A 14,850-nucleotide genomic window follows, 5' to 3' on the forward strand; every position below is an offset into this window, starting at 1 on the left:
AGGGGAACTGAATATGGTTTGTTATGGTATGACAGGACATATAGAAGCTAGGTAGCTAGGTAGATTTGGGGGTGATAGGAAAGGTATCAGAAAAATAGGCAGATGAAGACCCTTCTATGTCAGACCAAGGAGTTTAAACTCTACCCTGAAAATAATGAGGGCATGCTAAAGAATTTTATGTGTGTGAGAAGCAACACTAGATTTGAATCTGATCTGGAGATCAGAGCAGGAGAAACTCAGGGCAGGAAGCCCAGTTAGAAGGCTAATGCAAGAGTCTGAGCAGAAACAATGATCACCTGAACTATGGGGGAGAGACTTGAAAGAGAGGAGAGCTTCACAAGGCAGGTAAGATAATAGACTGGACAGGAGGTGGTATTTGGACATTCAGGGTTAGGGAGAGAGGGAGAAGTTTAGGATGATATGTAAGATTCCTGGCTTAAGAAACTGGATGTTGCTGGTATTCATTGAGAGAAGAAAGAAAAGAATAGAATGGCAGGTTTGGGGACAGGAGAGGTGAGGAAAGAAGTGCTGCTGTGTGATGATAGCTTCCAGGCCAAGCAAGAGGACATAGACAGTAGGACATAGGAAACTGGGTCTGGATGCCTTCTGGGGGTCAAAGACTCCACGGGACCAGTGAAGCTGGTGGGCAAACATATCACCTGGAACACTATTACAAATGCGTATTTCTAGGCTCTGGAAATTATAATTTAGTAGGAATTATAAGAATCTGTAGAACCAAGGATTTGTGGTTTTATCATAATGCTTCTGATGTCTAGCCGAATTTCTGCTTTGGCACAATTTCTCGGGACACACTCCAATGGGCTGGTTCTGTACAGGCTATCTGAAGGATACCCCATACTTGGATATACCCCTCAGATACTTAATTTTCAGTTTGACGAAATAAACCCCATCATACGTAGGAAACCTCAACTGTTCCAACAATGAAATAAGCACTAATGCTTTAATTTTTCTTAAGTAAAATTAAGGCCATGATAGCATTTGACATCAAGAGGTTTTGTTCTATACTTCTAGAATACATTTGGTGGGATCTTATATAATATTTTCTTAGATATTGTTATTTTTGATTAAGGAACAGTAAATCTACTTAACAATCTTCTTGTCTTTTAAATTTCTGAATGTAAAGCAGCTGTTTTTCTGTATTTAAAGTGCTTGTTCATTGCTGTAAGAGTTTTCTTATTTATTGAACATTCTCTCGAAAGTGTAAGTGGTAGGGAAAGCTATATGCCCTTACCTCCAATGTTCTGCATTGTAATGGAAACAAAAGCTCCGATTTTCCCAGGCCATCCAAATGCCTTTTCCCCTAGTTTTTCATAAATTAAAGACCCTATAATAAAAAATAAAACACCTTTTAAAAGGATTGTTTGTTTGAGAGAGAGAGGAAGAGGGGCAGAAGGAGAGAGAGAGAATATTAATCAGGTTCCATGCACAGGGCTCGATCTCATGAATCGTGAGATCATGACCTGAGCTGAAATCAAGAGTCAGACGCTTAACCGACTGAGCCACCCAGGCGCCCCTAAAAGGATTGTTTTAATGACTAAAATATTTCTATAATTGCACACTGGAGTCTCAAATGTGTACATAAACACCACACAGAAATTATAAACCCAAAAGATGCAATCTCAAAAGCCAATACCAAATATGTTACATGTTCTCCAGACAAGAAGCAATGGCTTCATTCATCTTAGCTCTGTGCAGCACGTCAGAACTGTTATTTCTGTCATCCATCAAGGCTCCTTTTTTCTATTTGGCTTAAACCTGAGCCAGTTGCCTTTCACTTCCCTGAGCTGCCCAAATTACTAAAAACATTGAGAGGCCGTGTCATTGGGGTCAGAGAAAATGCAATGGGAAATTAACTAAAATCATCCTCCAGTTCTAGAGCTATCGACTGAAATACCTTTAACAAGAATCAAAATAGGACGTCTTGGACTTAAGGGGTAGCATACCTCCTTCCTTGGCGGTCTTTAATAAAAGGTGAACTGAGTACAGGGATAATATTGCTACCGCAAGCAGCATGATTCTAGGAAGGGAATAGAGAGTAGAAAATAAATGTCTATAAGAAAGAAGACACAACTCATGTTAGATATTATAATAAATTATCACATGGGCCCTTTCAGTCATTAACCTTCCGAAAGTATGTGGATTGGGGGGAAGCTGAGAAATTCTTTTCAGAACTCTACACATACCCTTTCCTGTCACACAATGGGAATTTGCTATATTTTATGTGCTAAAACGTACCACCAGAAGTTCCTAACCTTTCCACTAGTGGAATCTGGTTTACAACTTAGATGCTGAATGTATAGCAAAATTAGCAAACACTATGCCTACTTACTCAGCATATGGGTATATGTACATCAGGTGTGTGTGATAGTCTCAGCCACATTTATAATTTAAGGGCTATTTGATGGCCTGGCTAAATTTTAATGTAAAATCTAGAAATACAGACACCAAAGCATACAGAGTCTAAACTCCACTACTGATCCTGCATGTTAGATGGCAAGATACTTGTGAGCCACAGCTCAGGCAATTGCCTGTAAAATAGAAAAAAAGAGAAGGAAGTATAGGGTGCAGGAAAATGCCTTTATATGTGTTCAGAAAGAATCCTTTCTGGTTCAGACTCCTCCACATGTCCACAGGCATGTAGGGATTCTTGTACAGTGATCAGTGTTTCTCCAAAAACAAGATTTGGAAAGCAGAAATAAGAGCATAGATAGAAGCACCTATATAATAAATAAAGGAACAATACTAACCTTTACCTAAAACCTAAAGAACAAAACAACAACAACAACAACAACAACAACAACAACACCCTTATTCTTTATTTTACACAACAATAAACATTTTGCCACAATTGATCTAATTCTTTGGTAATTCCTGACGAAGTCAACTTTGCAAATGTACGTTTGGGCCATGAGTTTCAAGTGTTTCTAACTAGCTATATTGTGCTCTTGCTTTCCACAAAGTCTGTTTACCGGTACTGTAATCAATGACTTATTCGTAAATTTTTCCGTATGCCCTGTGAACTTCCCTGTTTTTAAAGATGCAATTCAGATGGCATAATTTTGTTTCCTGGAAAAATAATGAGCATTCCCTGTATTCTAAACATATACTTGCTTTGGCCAAAAATACTAAAAGTAAAACCAATGAAATCCTGTGTCACTTGTTGAGAATTAAGGGAGACGGCTGCATTCAGTCTGTGCCACTTGGATACACAGAACAGACCCCATCATGTATAACAGTTTAATTGCTCTGGACATCTTAATCTGTTAAATGTTGTTTAGGCCTGAAATGAGGCTGTCGGTTTTAAAAGTGAAATACTCTTCTTCCTTGAAAATAATCTTGTGGCCCTAGGATCGGGGGAAGAGTTTCTTATTTCTGTTCATCAGTAAGCGATGATAACTTCTGATTGTAATGGCATGTGTAATTAATAAGGAGAAGGCAGTCTTAGAGATAGCATACATTACAGAAGTATATGACTATGTATACGAACACATCTCTAAGCCATTAAGATTCAGAGAATTAAAAAAAAAAAACCCTTTATTTCAAACATGACATAAAGAGTGGTTGACATAAAAATCCATTCAGCTAAAAAATGTTATACCTAAAACAGGCCAAAGCACTAACACAATATAAATATTTATAGTCCTGCCTGATCCTTAGCCCTCAAATAGCTGTGTGATTAGATAATCACAAATGATGTTCAAAACATAAATAGCATATATTTATATATAATATAAGCATTGCATTCTTAGACAGTTATTTAACACCCTGGCATTGCATTAGGGGTGGCAATCTGCATTCACACGGATGCCTGACTAATATTAGACTTTATTCCTGTGAAGAATTTCACTACTGCCAACTGTGTCTTGGAAAATACCAGGCTGTACGTAAGGTACACAAACACCTGTGGCCGTCTGTCATAGATGATGTGATATCCATCCTCCAGGTCAGCTATGTGGCGCTGCTGTCCTTAGGCAGCATTTGACCAAGTACATAGGTCTAGGAATACATTTTGGCTACTCTGCAAATATTTCCATGTCAAGCACTATGCTGGGTCTTGGGGATACAGACATCTAGTGGGTGAAAACAGACATTGGCTCCATCCTCTGGAGATTATAGTCTAGCAAGGAAGAAGATAGACACTAACCAAATATATCAGACAACTGCACTAAAATATTAAAACTGTGGGGAGTGTTTGTCCCAGTCATGGAAGTCAGGGAAGGTATCGATGAGGGGGAGGGGGAGATGTGCTATGAGGAGTTAACTAGATGAGGAAGAAAGGGAAAAGGATACTAGGACCATGTGCAAAGGCCCTGTGGTGAGAAGGAATATGGCAACTTCTGGGATGGAGAGAAGGCCAGTGTGCCCATCGTTATCAGGCATTTAAGGGGCGTAGGGGATGGGGCACAAGAAGAGATCGGAGCATGCAGGGATCTGTAGGCCTGGATTGGAATGGGATCTTTCCTAAGAGTGTGATAAAGCCAGATCTGCTGCTGGAAAAGATCTTTTTATGGTGAATCACTTTGTGAATTGCTTTCTATGGACTGGTAGGGCTGTTCCAGCACTCTAGGTGGTTGAGCACATATACTTTCTGCCATTTGGTTAGGGGCAGTTGGTTGAACAAGCACCAGGATTGGTATGCTCTGATCATTCCTCAGGTTGCTGTTCTATCTATATAAGCCCAAGAATATGCTAATACTTTCTCAGAGCATTATTGTTCACAAAGATCAGACTTGAGGTTGTTAACTGAAAGAACACCAGGTGTGCATGGGCTTTGAACCAAATACTTACATAAAAAGTATGATCCCCGTGTTGGCCATGGCGTAGGAAAGGCCCAAGATCCCACTTCCCATGATAGCATTACTCAGGTTGAATGAAGACATTCCAAAGGAGGTGGTTCCAGGATGCTTAAAGAAAAAGGGGCACGTTTGAAGCAAATATTTGCCAAAAGGGTGACCTTTTTCAAATTATTCTTATTCTCACATTATCTTTGCTGGAGGAGATTATGGTTCGAAATTGAAGACTAAGATAAAATCACAGTGAACAAAAGCTGTTACTTCAGTAAAAGCATGTAATTTTCAATGGAATGGAATGCTTGGTTTTAGCAGGGGTCTCAGTAAAAATAAAAAATACAGGCTGAGTAACATAAAGAAAGGAAAGCATGTATGATTGCAGACTACATTTGAGTTAGAATGATTTCTCCAAAAAACAAATGAATTTCATAAATGATTTATGTAGCCATATGGCGAACAGGAAAAACAAGTCCTTATTCCAGTAAGGGCCTGAATAAACAGAGAATGTGCTGATCAAGGCTTGGAAAATTTCAGTCACATTGTTTTCCCACAGAGACCTAGGTAGATCAGACACCCTCAAGTCCTGTTTACTGCCTGAAAGCAGAGATTCACTTACATGTTCATCATCGTAATCTGCCAGCTTCTTTTCCCCCAAAAATCCATTTGTCAGGAATTTCTGACTTTCAGCATCTTCGTTAGTAAATTGACTGAATGCACATAAAAAAAAGAAATAAAGTAAAAACATCTAAGTAAATGCTCTGAATTGTACTTGTTTCGGGTGACCTAAGTAACTGGATCAGGGAGGAAAAACAAGGCGCTGAAACCTTTTCCCCCCTTCTCTTCCTTCTCTTCCTTCCCCCCTTCTCTTCATATCAGTGGTCCTCCCAGACCAACAACTGCCCTCCACTTATGAATGTACTTTGGGAAGGAGAGATGAAGTTAGGAAAGGAGAAAATAGTTTTTCAGTTGGCACCTTTTTTTAAGCCACATTTCTTCTTCCCACATTAACTCTGCAAGAAAGAGAATGACAGCTAATGCGGTTTCCATTTAGGGCCCTCACAAAGAGAGGGTACCGGAGCAGTGACTGAGTTTTCTCAACTCCTGCCCCACCATAATCAGATGATTCTCTCAATTCAGCAGATATTTGCTAAGGGCCTAGGCCTTTGATCTTCAACTCAGTCGATGCTTGGATATCCCTGTGAGAGGAACTTTCACGCCCCTACTCTGAGGATGAGGTGACCATGGCTCAGAAAAGGGAAGTACCATGCCTACACCCACTAGGCTCCAAGTCTAGGGTCTTCCATGGCGCCCTGCAGCCCCAGGCAGGGCCCTGTAGCTGGTATTTTTTCCTTTTTTTTTTTTTTTTTTTTTTTGCTCCACCTGTGTATTCACCTATCCCGTGCTGGAATGTAGTTCAATGGTAGCTCTGTGTCGTGTTTGGTTTTTGTGTCTGAGTGTGAGGATTTTAACTGCTCTGGAAATACATTTGGCTTATTAGACGATGAGAAAGGAAGAAAAGCATTAAAGACACCCATGAAATTGGAAGAGCCGGGAAGGAAGCAGGACCTTAAAATGTCATGATCTGTGAACACCGTGGTGATTGTGGGCTACTTGGGCAGAGGCTGGCAACTGCACATTGCCTTCCTGTACAGGTCCCACAGTTGTCTGCCAGGCGTCTTGAGGATATAGATCTACTACCACCACGTTTCCAAAAGGCTTGACTAATAATTACAGGCGATCTGTACAAATTATCCTTTGTAATAGAAGCTAATCCTGAAAATATCTTGCGAGCAAGAGGGACAACCAGGTTCCTTTTTGAGAATGTGGAACAACGCAAAGTGTATGCAGGACCAGCTGACAAAATTACTAAGCTTTATGTGCTTTTCCAGATGCTTCCTGTGCACAAGTTAGGAACATTTCCTGGCATCCTCCTATTTCTTATAGGGAGCATCGTGCCCTCAGATGCTGCTTTCTTTCATCCCTGCACTAACCCCCGCAACCCCCTGCTCCCTTTTGGTGCTTTATTTTAATCGTCGGTAGTTAATATACTTGCTGCGTGGAGACTGGTACATAATGCTCATAGTTGGAAACAGACAATAAGATGAAATGGAGCCTAAAGCAGGCCTAAGGATTATAAAGCAAAAGTGTCGTCTGGATTTAAACTCTGGAATGCCAACATTCTTTTTTTTTTTTTTTTTTTTTTTAACCTTAATCAATACATTAGAATCCTTCAGTCCAGGAGTAGTTTTTAAAATGTAAAATGTAAAAGTAAGTAAGAGTTTCTTTCTTGAGTCATTCGTAAGTTTTTATTTTGGCGTGTGATGAATTATAATAACACATGACAATATTGGATAAAATATATGAGAAATGTTTTGAACGTCTTAAATGTTTTGATACTGAACCCAGCCTGTATTGAAAACACAAGTATAATGATTTCAAATAAATGAATTGTGAACTTTTGGGAAATTAGACATATTTAGGGGAACAATCCAAACCAAATGTAAGCAAAACCCATCCTTTAAGAGTGACTGTAAAATTGCAAAATGATGACCTGTGTTTGAGTCAGGAGTTAAAAGCTAAGGCACTGTAAGTGGCCCAGAACACTCGATACAGTTTTAACAAAAGCATTCCTGCTCTTTCCATTATGGCTTTCAGAGCCCAAATCGAATGACCCTGTAGGACTGTTCTCAGGAGGGCATCCCCTTCAGCTCGGCCACCTCTGCAGAGATCACATCTATGCTCATCTTTCTCAGAAACAAGAGCCATCAGAGTTGATCAGTTTACTAAGGGTGACGAAGTGGAGGACAAAGAAACAAGGTTTACTGAGTATCAGCGATCTTTTCAGGTATTCACTTCACCCCGAGAATGTTAGGTGCTGGTTTGTCATTCTGCATTTTTCACTGAGGCTTCCGGAAGATACATATCGTCTCCAAACTCAGATATCCACTCTACAGATTCCAGAGCCCTGTGTTCTGCCACATCGTGCGTTCTCAAGGGTTGCTCAACCTAGAAAACACCACGATTTGCATGTCTGTGGCCTCTCTGGTCCAACAGCATGAAAGTTTACTCCACTGGCTCCATGGAGGAAGACCAGTGCTTCCTCCTGCGGCCTTTCCTGGATGTTGTGAAATGAAATGAGCTGTCCTTGTCTAAGGATATTCTCTACCTCAGGCCGAGATTTGGTCAAAAATTTCCTTCTAAGTGTCTTAAGTCGTGCATCATTCATGTTATATACCATATGGTGAGGAGTTAGTTTACTTTATCAAATGGCTATTGTGCACGTATCACATTCCAGGCCGTGTGATTTGTGCTGGGGCCACAGAAGCCATTAGCCTGTTGTAGCAGTATAATGACGAGAGAGGGCACACAAAGGAGCCGGTGGTCACTTCCACCTCCGGACTTCATAAGAGTTCTGACTTTGAGCTGTGTCTTGAAGGATGAATGGTATCAATAGAGAGAAAGGGGCAGGTAGGTGGGTGATACTAAAAGAGGATATTCCAGGCAGATGGAGCAGAATGAGTGAAGGCACAGGGAACTGGGAGTGGCTCAACAAGGCTTCCCTACAAAAAGGGAGCAGAGCAAGAGATGAACAGGAGAGCTAGGCGAGGGACAGATCATTGCCAAGCAACGTGTAGCCCAGTCTTTGTCTTATAGCTAATGGGGAGCCACTGAAAGGCTTTACCAAGGGATGGAACAGCAGTCCCTTGGCAACTGTAAAAGATGACTTTTGCAGGGATGTGAAGAGCTAGTTGGGGGAGAGCAAACTGTAAGACAGGGAGACCAACCAGCCTGTTTTAATAGGTGACAGATAAGGACCTAAAGTGAGATGGCAGTAGAATGGGTACACAGAAGTGGGTGGATTTCAAGTATTCAAAGAGGTGGAACCAACTGACTACAATCAAACATTGGATGTGTGGTTCGAGGGAAGGGACAACTCAGGGTTGTTAATCGGGGTCTTCAGATTGTGTTGCTGTATGATAGTGGTGACTTTCACTGTGTTGGGGACTCCTGGGGGAGGAGCAGGTTTGGAAGAGAATTATAGGAGTTCAATATTAGACATTACAAGTTTGACTTTATACATGAGGCAGTTCTGACATGTGAGATACCCCATACAGATGTGTAGCACACAGTTGGGTATAACGATCTGAAAGGAAGTGGAGATGTCTAACAGGCCCAAGACGTGGCACACATTCAGTGGGTGAGACCATGATAGTTGTGAATGAGCTTGCTCACAGGACACTTTTAGTGACCAAAGAATCCCTACAGAATTCTGGAGACGCAGCAGCATTTAAGGGGAAGTCAAAGGAAGAGGGATAGAGAAAATAGTCCAAGAGGTAAAAGAAACGGTAGGCTAATATAACTCGAAGTATCCTATATTAATGGTACAAGAATGCTATAACTTCAATTCTAAATTAGTCACACACAGTCTAAATCAGAGACACAGAATAATGATGTAATAATGAATACTTTAGGATCAGAAAGTTGATGTGTTAACATCGATGTCATTGTTATCTCTCAAATAGGTAATGAATTGAAAAACATTGTTCTCACATCCACAAACCTCTCATTTTTCCATGGAACCTGGTCATCTTTAACCCCATACCTGCTCATTGCTGCCTTTTCTAAATTTCCCATCCCAGTGTAGCCATCTTGAACACTTTCTCCACTGATGCTCTCATCATCAGGTTCGATGTTGACATTTCTCAGTTCCATGGGATCCATTTCAGCTGTCAGCGCTTCTTGTCCACACACAAGCTCCTTCAGTGTAAACAGTAGGCTGTACCTTCAGCTTAAGGTTCTTCCTCTTTGGGCTGATGTTCAGAACACTCTGTTCTGTGAGCGGAACACAAAATAAACCATTGTAATTTTCTTTAAACTAGATAAATGAATATAGAATCACCTACTTTGTGTATGGTCTCTATAAAAACATGGAAAGAAAGTAAACTCCTGAAACTGTCATGTAAATATGTCTGGCAAGTTTCCTTTACCCAATACAAAAAAGGGAAAATCAAAGAGAAGAAGGAAAATCATTAATAAATTGCTCAATCAGCAGATATTTATAGAGTGCCTATGTATATCAACATGGCAAGTGTTTTACTATTCACTGTGGGAAGAAAAAAAAATAACACCTGGCTGTGATCTTCAAGAAGCTTTTCTGTTTGTAAGCAAATTGCATGGTTTAAAAGAAAGGAAAAGTGAATTGTTGACAAAGACCTAACAAAGCAGAATCTAATGGTCTGCTTGAATTTGCTAATTGGGCATGAAAGAATTAACATCACTAAAATGCTTGATAACCGGCAACACAGGATAGGACGATCATGCTAAGGGAGCTGCTTTCCAGGCACTTGGATCATGAAGCCAAGATCTTTGAGTAAGCATCAGTCAACATCCATATAAAAATTAAAATGCGTTTTAACAACAAAGAGACTCAGCTTTTAGGTTCTACTCTGCCTTTAATTCTTTGAATCCCAGCACTTTTCTTTTTTTTTTTTTTTTTTTTTTACCTCATTTTCATAGTAACATAAAAAGGGGTGGACTGGCATTGTGTTTTAAAAAAAAAAACAAAAAACTGAATCCATCATATGTTGTTGACACAATTTCTTAAGTTTTTACTATTAGAATCAGTCCATTCTTTAACTGTTTTTTTATTTTTATTTTTTATTTATTTATTTTTTAATGTTTATTTATTTTTGAGACAGAGAGAGACAGAGCATGAATGGGGGAGGGTCAGAGAGAGGGAGACACAGAATCTGAAACAGGCTCCAGGCTCTGAGCTGTCAGCACAGAGCCCGACGCGGGGCTCGAACTCATGGACCGCGAGATCGTGACCTGAGCCGAAGTCGGCCGCTTAACCGACTGAGCCACCCCGGCGCCCCCGTCCATTCTTTAACTGTTATAGTGGGAGAAATACTATCACTCTTGGGAGGTGTTCTCAAATGTGCACTACCTATTTGGTAAGAAAATCCTGAGCACAGAAACTAACATAAAAATTGCTTGAACTCATGAAATCCATAAGTCCCCTGACAGATATAAAACAACCACATGGAAATGCCTCTGCAATCCAGTACTCTAGTAGCACATCTGTGGAAGAAACACTTGATGAGTTCACAACCCTAAATTACAAAAGCCACATGAAAACTCAGGAAGAACATCAGTAAGCATGAGATATAAGATTCATACTTAAGTAACTAGAGATGGCAAAGCAATTTACTTATTTCTTTTTTAATTAAAAAAATTGTTTTTCATGTTTATTTTTGAGAGAGAAAGAGAGACAGAGCACGAGCAGGGAAGGGACAGAGAGAGAAGGAGACACAGAATCCGAAGCAGGCTCCAGGCTCTGAGCTGTCAGCACAGAGCCCGATGCGGGGCTCAAACTCACAGACCGTGAGATCATGACCTGAGCCGAAAGTCGGACGCTCAACTGACTGAGCCACCCAGGCGCCCCTGAGATGGCAAAGCAACTTAAAAGAGACTTTACAACATAATAAAAAGTAATAGGAAGATTCAAAATAAGAAACAAAATTCATAAAATAAGAACATTGTAAAAGATCAGGCTTATTTGAAAAAGAGCCAAAAAGGAATTCTAAAAAAAAAAAAAAAAAGTCATTGAAATAAAGAGAACTCAGCTGAAGGGAGAGTCATGAAACTGGAAGATAGGTCCGTGGAAATCACTCAAATCGTATCACAAATAGGTAAAGACAAATACAAAGTTAAGAGACATGGTGGGGGGAAGCAAGAATAAGAAATCTAACATATTCTTTTTTTTAAATTTTTTTTCAACGTTTATTTATTTTTGAGACAGAGAAAGACAGAACATGAACGGGGGGAGGGTCAGAGAGAGACGGAGACACAGAATCAGAAGCAGGCTCCAGGTTCTGAGCTGTCAGCACAGAGCCTGATGCAGGGCTCAAACTCACGGACCGTGAGATCAGGACCTGAGCCGAAGTCAGATGCTCAACCGACTGAGCCACCCAGGTGCCCCGAAATTTAACATATTCTAATAGCTCTCCTAATATGAGAAACATGTAAGGCCAGGGAGAAACAAAATAGAAAGACATAATGGAAGAGAATTGTCCAGAACCAAAAAAAAGATAGTAGCTCTCAGGATTAAGAAAAAAAAAAAAAAAAAAACACATAGTGTATGTATTTTTAAGTAGAAGAAAGAAAAATGAATATATTCATGAACATGAGGTAGTGTGTGTGTGTGTGTATATAATAACAAATGAAAAATTATAAAAAACTATAAAAGTCAAAGAAAGAAGGGAAGACATGCGTATGGTTAAAGAAAAAAAATAGAAACTTGTATTAAATGAGTAAAAAAAGGTTCTCACCCGTCACACAGACCAGTTTCGCTTGAGAGCAAGAACCATTAATGACCGTTTCTATTTTTAGTTCTTTATATAAAGTTAGTCCTTCTAAATTATTCACTAAAACCTCTGAGATGGTTTATCAATTCTAGACTCGTGCATATGACGGATGAGGAAATTAGTGTACTTCTTTCTATCCATCCTCTCACGCACTTCTAATTGTTGTGGTTAATGAAATGCTTTTTATAATATTGAGACTCATAATATTTTCATATTATTCTGTAAAACAACTAAGTCTCGTAATTTTCTGTAGGTTGTTTTGAACACTAAAAACCAACAATCAGCATTTACAACATTATGATTGTGTTAATACTATGCTCCAAAGAACCAGTGGTATATTTGACAGCCTAATAAATGATATAGAAGTCGTCTGTGATTAAAACTTTGAAAGTGAATTTTTCATCACTGTTACTTTCTGAATGGTCTCCTCCTCCACACTCTGGGTCTCACTGAGCTGCCAATGTCCTCTGAACACCATTCTATCTTCTTTCTTCAGTTCATTTTGCATCGTGCTGGAATCCACCTTGATTGACTCCTCTTACACAGTGTGTCCATGTTTGTAAACAGAATTTCTGAGTTGTTTCACATTGGAAAAATGACTTGGCTTTGCCCTCAGACTTGGTCTGAAGAAGTATTAAGTAGAAAAACAGTTTATTTTGTTAAGTTTTTATTTAAATTTCAGTGAGTTAACCTACAGTGTAAATATTAGTTTCAGGTGCAGAATTTAGTGATTCAACACTTCCATACAATACCTGGTGCTCATCACAAGTGCACTCCTTCATCCCCATCACCTGTTTCACCCATGCCCCCACCACTTCTCCTCTGATAACCATCAGTTTGTTCTCTATAGTTAAGTCTGTTTCTTGGTTTGCTTTCTTCTTTTTCCTCCTTTGCTCGTTTGTTTTGTTTCTTAAATTCCACATATGAGTGAAATCATGTGACTTTCTCTGACTGACTTATTTCTCTTAGCATGATACTCCCTAGCTCCCTCCATGTCCTTGCAAATGACAAGATTTCATTCTTTTTATGGCTGAGTAGTATTCTACTATATAACACACATTACTTTTAAGCTATATCTATTTTATTTATTTTTAATTTAATTTTTTAATGTTTATTTTGAGAGAGAGCGAGACAGATACACTGCAAGTAGGTAAGGGGCAGAGAGAGGAGACACAGAATCTGAAGCAGGCTCCAGGCTCCAAGGTGTCAGCACAGAGCCCAATGCAGGGCTCGAACCCACAAACTGTGAGATCATGACCTGAGCCAAAGTCAGATGCCCAACCGACTGAGCCACCCAGGTGCCCCCTATTTTACTTCTTGACCTGTCCACTAACTATTTTTCACAGTCATGTTTTGAGTTTATAATAACTTGGTTTTGAACTTCTCCCTCTTTTTTCATCCTATCTTTTTATATTTGTTTTACAGGTGCAATATTTCCTCAAATCTTTCTAAGGACATTGATTGGAAGTTTTCAAAAGCTTCTTTTGCTCCTTAAATTTATGTATTTTTTTTTTTCTGGAGTTAATTCTGTTTGTTCAACTTGGTCCTTCTCTTGCTTGCTGGTTTTCCTTAAATTCTTAGTGACCTTAGGTTGTCTATCTTTGTGAATGAAGGGGACATGGGTTAACTTAGGTAGTACTTGAGGTTGCTCTTAAATCTTGCAGGTTTCATTGATGGGTTGCTCTCTTGTAGGTCCTGTAAGTGGCTTCTCTGCAGATGTCTGTGTATGGAGCATCCCCTGAGAACCCCACTCCCAGCCACGGGGGGCACTCTAGGAGAGGTTTCTGTGGGAGCAAAATGCTGTCATGTGTTTTCCTCGTGGATGGAGCTTCCATTCCCGCTTGTAACTCCTCTCTGTCTGCTGTGGAGGCCCTAGTGTCTTCTGTAAAGGCCCTAGATCACAGCCTTATCCTTTGAGCGAAGGCGGCAGCCCAAATGGGCTAAAATGTCCAGATCGAGGTTCATTGGTGACCCCCTGGTCAGTGGTTGCCAGTGATCCACACCTTCTCTTCATATACGTTGATTTAACTTGGAGCTGCTGCCAGGCTTATTCTGGGGGAAAAAAGCCCACTTACCCTGGTTTACCCTGGCTTCCTTCTCTCTTTCACAGACTTTTCCAGTGAAAAATATCTGCTCTCTGCCTTCGAAGAATGCTTCCAAACTTGTGTTTATTAATGACACTGATATTTTTTGGAACTTCTTGGTTTTTTCTTTTAAAAAGTATTTTGCTTAACACTTCGTTGCTTAAATTTCTCAACATTAGGTCCTAAACCCCCCAGTCTTCCAATCTACTCCCAAGACTTCATATCCCAAGGACTGCTCAAGTGACATCCTTATCCAGGCCTCTCTTCTCCTCTCCAGCTGCACATGTCCAGTGTCCTAACTGATGTATATACTTGGATATCTCAAAGGCAGTTTAAATTCCATGTGACCCAAATCTAACTTGTAACAGTGTCCTCTTCTTCCGATGTTTCCTAACCGGAGAATATCGTTACCATTTATCAAGTTACTCAAACCGGAAGCATGAGTCTTCTCTTAAAAGTTTTCCTACCTTACCCCCCACATCCAGTCCTTTTTAAAGTCTGGTTGATTTTACACCTAGTCAGAGTATTTCTCAAGTTAGTCTACTACTCTCTATTTCTGCCTCCATCAGTCGTGTCCAAGCTACCATC

At 40.0% G+C, this 14,850-nt stretch overlaps 1 protein-coding gene across 3 annotated transcripts in view; it reads right to left on the minus strand.

Annotated features, from left to right (window-relative positions):
- Positions 1–14,850, minus strand: part of SLC38A4 (solute carrier family 38 member 4) — a 68,666-nt gene that overhangs the window by 18,005 nt on the left and 35,811 nt on the right. For all 3 annotated transcript variants that reach the window (XM_060657857.3, XM_060657856.3, XM_078449925.2), the window contains exons 2-6: positions 9,415–9,644; positions 5,428–5,518; positions 4,810–4,925; positions 1,965–2,038; positions 1,253–1,345 (exon numbers count right to left, since the gene is read on the minus strand). In XM_060657857.3, the coding sequence (XP_060513840.1) occupies positions 1,253–1,345; positions 1,965–2,038; positions 4,810–4,925; positions 5,428–5,518; positions 9,415–9,533 (493 nt within the window). In that variant the 5' untranslated portion in view covers positions 9,534–9,644. The remainder of the gene's footprint in view (positions 1–1,252; positions 1,346–1,964; positions 2,039–4,809; positions 4,926–5,427; positions 5,519–9,414; positions 9,645–14,850) is intronic.

This window comes from Panthera onca, chromosome B4 (assembly GCF_046562875.1).
Source record: "Panthera onca isolate mPanOnc1 chromosome B4, mPanOnc1 haplotype 2, whole genome shotgun sequence".
NCBI classification, from domain to species: domain Eukaryota; kingdom Metazoa; phylum Chordata; class Mammalia; order Carnivora; family Felidae; genus Panthera; species Panthera onca.